This window comes from Mirounga angustirostris, unplaced genomic scaffold (genome assembly GCF_029215605.1).
Source record: "Mirounga angustirostris isolate CCGP_5_RB_7025 unplaced genomic scaffold, mMirAng1.0.hap1 SCAF_13, whole genome shotgun sequence".
Lineage (NCBI taxonomy): Eukaryota > Metazoa > Chordata > Mammalia > Carnivora > Phocidae > Mirounga > Mirounga angustirostris.
This window is the reverse complement of record NW_026991721.1, coordinates 54,396,029-54,399,325: the sequence shown is the minus strand read 5'-3', so window position 1 is coordinate 54,399,325 and position 3,297 is coordinate 54,396,029. Positions and strand designations below refer to the sequence as shown.

The window sequence follows — 3,297 nt, the reverse complement described above, 5'->3', positions numbered from 1 at the left end:
AATCCCTCGCCCGGCCCCGCCCCACACGTGCCATAGAGGGAGGAGGAAGGAACCAGCTGAAACGTGGGGGGTGGGAATGGGGGGAGATCAGGGAGAAGCAAGTCAGAGCCTGGGAGAGCCAAACTTCTCAGCAGCCCCGGAGCCGGAGAAGGGAGAAGAGAAAGCGCAGCGGCCGAAAGCCCTGATTCTCGGGAGCCTCCCACCCCGCCTCTCGGCGAGGAGGGCGCGGAGACTCCGTAGGGGGAGGAGGAGGAGGCCGGGAGGCTGGGAGGGGGGAGACAAACCCTGCCCACTCGGCTCCGAGCCCGGAGCGGCCGCGGAAGTCGGAGGCCGGCGCGCAGGGCGAGGAGGGTACGGGGGGCGGGGGGCTCTGCTCCCCGCCTGACCCCTCTCGCCCCAGCCAGGAAAGTGAAGGCTCCTCGGACTTTAGAACCAGCGGACGGACCGACCGCGACCGCCGCCGCTCCGCGTCGAGGACTTGCCCCACCCGCCCCCCTCCCCGCCCCCGAGGCGCTCCGAACTCACTGGTGAGCGCGGCGGCCGGGGCGCTGGATGCAGGGGCAGCTGCGATGGCCCCGCGCGCGGGACAGCCGGAGCAAAGGGGGCCGCTCCTGCCGGGGCTGCTGCTGGTGGCGGCGGCGCTGAGCCGGCCCGCCGCACCCTGTCCCTTCCAGTGCTACTGCTTCGGCGGCCCCAAGCTGCTGTTGCGCTGCGCGTCGGGCGCGGAGCTCCGGCAGCCGCCGCGGGACGTGCCGCCCGACGCGCGCAACCTCACCATCGTGGGCGCCAACCTGACGGTGCTGCGCGCCGCCGCCTTCGCCGGCGGGGACGCTGACGGGGAGGAGGCGGCGGCGGCGGGCGGCGTGCGCCTGCCGCTCCTGAGCGCGCTGCGCCTCACGCACAACAACATCGAGGTGGTGGAGGACGGCGCCTTCGACGGGCTGCCCAGCCTGACGGCGCTCGACCTGAGCCACAACCCGCTGCGCGCCCTGGGCGGCGGCGCCTTCCGCGGGCTGCCCGCGCTGCGCTCGCTGCAGCTCAACCACGCGCTGGCGCGAGGCGGCCCCACGCTGCTGGTCGCGCTGGACGCCGCGCTCGCCCAGCTGGACGAGCTGCGCCTCCTGGGCCTGGCGGGCAACGCGCTGAGCCGCCTGCCGCCCGCCGCGCTGCGCCTGCCGCTCCTGGAGCAGCTGGACGCGCGCCTCAACGCGCTATGGGGCCTGGGTCTCGAGGAGCTGCGCGCGCTCGAGCGCGATGGCGGCCTCCCCGCGCCGCGCTTGCTGCTCGCGGACAACCCCCTGCGCTGCGGCTGTGCCGCGCGCCCCCTGCTGGCCTGGCTGCGCAACGCCACGGAGCGCGTACCTGACGCGCGGCGCCTGCGCTGCGCCGCCCCGCGAGCGCTGCAGGACCGGCCTTTCCTGGACCTGGACGAGGCGCGGCTGCGCTGCGCCGACCGCGACGCCGACGGTCGCGGGGAAGAAGTGGAACTCGCCGGCCCGGAGCTGGAAGCCTCCTACGTCTTCTTTGGGCTGGTGCTGGCGCTCATCGGCCTCATCTTCCTCATGGTGCTCTACCTAAACCGCCGCGGCATCCAGCGCTGGATGCGCAACTTGCGCGAGGCCTGCCGGGACCAGATGGAGGGCTACCACTACCGTTATGAGCAGGACGCCGACCCGCGCCGCGCGCCCGCCCCGGTCGCCCCCGCCGGCTCCCGCTCCACTTCCCCGGGCTCGGGCCTCTGAGTGATGCCCCTTGGGGATTGACGGCTGTCCCTGCCAGCTGATGACTTTACTGGGATTGCCTGGCCCGAAGCCATGGGTATGAGACACCCGTGAGTTGGGGGCTTCGAGACTTGCCCCTGACCGGCCTGAGACCTTTGGATTATGGCATTCCCCCGCCCGCACCCGGAGGCCCCAAGCTGTACCCCCTCTCCCCAACCTCTGAGAGCTCTCACCATCAAAGATCAAGAGACGCCCTCTTCTGATTCCAGAAACCCTACCTGCCCATCTCAGGCTCTGACACATCCCTCCTGAACCCTCAAAAGCACCCTCCCCCTTTCGAGACTTGGCCAGGAAACTTTGTCCTTCAATCCGAGAGCCCTAAGACTGCCTCCACCACCCTATGCTTTGAGGCCTGACCTCTCAGTGGGAAACGTCGCCCTAGACATCACTGACTCCCATCTCCAGCTTGGAGACCTCAACTCCCTTCCCAGGGCTCAGGGACCCTCTCATCCCGTTCTGGTCTCAGAAGCAGAGCACTCCTCTGAAGGCTTTTTGTGAACTTTGAGCCTTTTTCTCACCCCGGAGCTCCGAGCCCTCCCATCCTGCAGACACCCACTTCCCAGGGCTCTGAGGGTCGGGCACCCTCCTCCAATCTGGGGATGTATTTCATACTGCCCCCCCACCCCAGCTCTGGCGCAGGCTCTTCCCTTCCTTGGCCCAGGCTTGGGGCTCAGCTCCATCTGTCTCCCATCCCAGGGACAGTCACACCCTGTGATAGCCTTAGTATGGAACCGATCCTCAGCCTTTCTCACTGGGGCTCTGATCCCCCAATACTCAGTGCTTGTCCCTAATCTCAAAATGCTCAGCTCTTCACCCTGATCAGAATTTAATCACCCTGCCCAAGTCTTAGGCTCTCTATCCCCCCTACACCCATCGCTTGCACTCACTCTGTCAGGGTCCAGTGAGGAATCCATTCCTGGGGTGTGCCCACCGCCCCTTTCCTCCTAGGATGAGCTCTCCAGGCCTGCAAGACGGGTGCAGGGGCCAGCATGCCCCAACCATACTGGCAGATCCCCATGGAGGAGAGAACCCTAGGGGTTCAAAGTGGTTGGTTGGGCCTCAGAACCGGGGTCACCCATTCATCGTGGCCTCAGAGAGGGGTAGGGGAGGAGGCTCTGAAGGGCTGGGAGCTGCTGCCCACAAGCTCTTTCCCACCCATGTGACTCTTCTCCCCTGGGGATCCCTTGCTGCCATGCCTCCCTCCTCCATGCCTTTTAGAAGAGGTGAGGGGCCTCATCTCTTGTCTCAGGCACAAGTTATCCTGTTTAAGGTCAGAGTGTCAGTGCCCTGCCTTCTGCATGATCCCAAAGCACAATTGGTGAGTGGGGAGGGGGCTGCCTCTCCCTGACTCCCATCCCTTAGGTCAGGCAGAATGGCTGGCCTGTGTGGCCTCTGCATACAGGAAGTCCCCCTGCCCCAACATATTGGCTTGAGGCCTGCCCTCCCACCCCCACCCAAGACATCTGGATCTCCCTTGGGCAGTTTTCTATAAAGTCTTCAATAATCTCGGATACTC

The 3,297-nt window shown here is 66.6% G+C and overlaps 1 protein-coding gene across 1 annotated transcript; it reads left to right on the top strand.

Moving 5' to 3' along the window:
- The first annotated feature begins 218 nt into the window (after window positions 1-218).
- TPBGL (trophoblast glycoprotein like) lies at window positions 219-3,297 on the top strand. Its single transcript, XM_045892821.3, has one exon. The coding sequence runs from the start codon at window positions 570-572 to the stop codon at window positions 1,740-1,742; it is 1,173 nt and encodes a 390-aa protein (XP_045748777.1). The 5' UTR covers window positions 219-569; the 3' UTR covers window positions 1,743-3,297.

Bases quoted from the DNA above. Each gene is read 5' to 3' on its own strand.
- TPBGL (XM_045892821.3), top strand. From the start codon at position 570: ATGGCCCCGCGCGCGGGACAGCCGGAGCAAAGGGGGCCGCTCCTGCCG.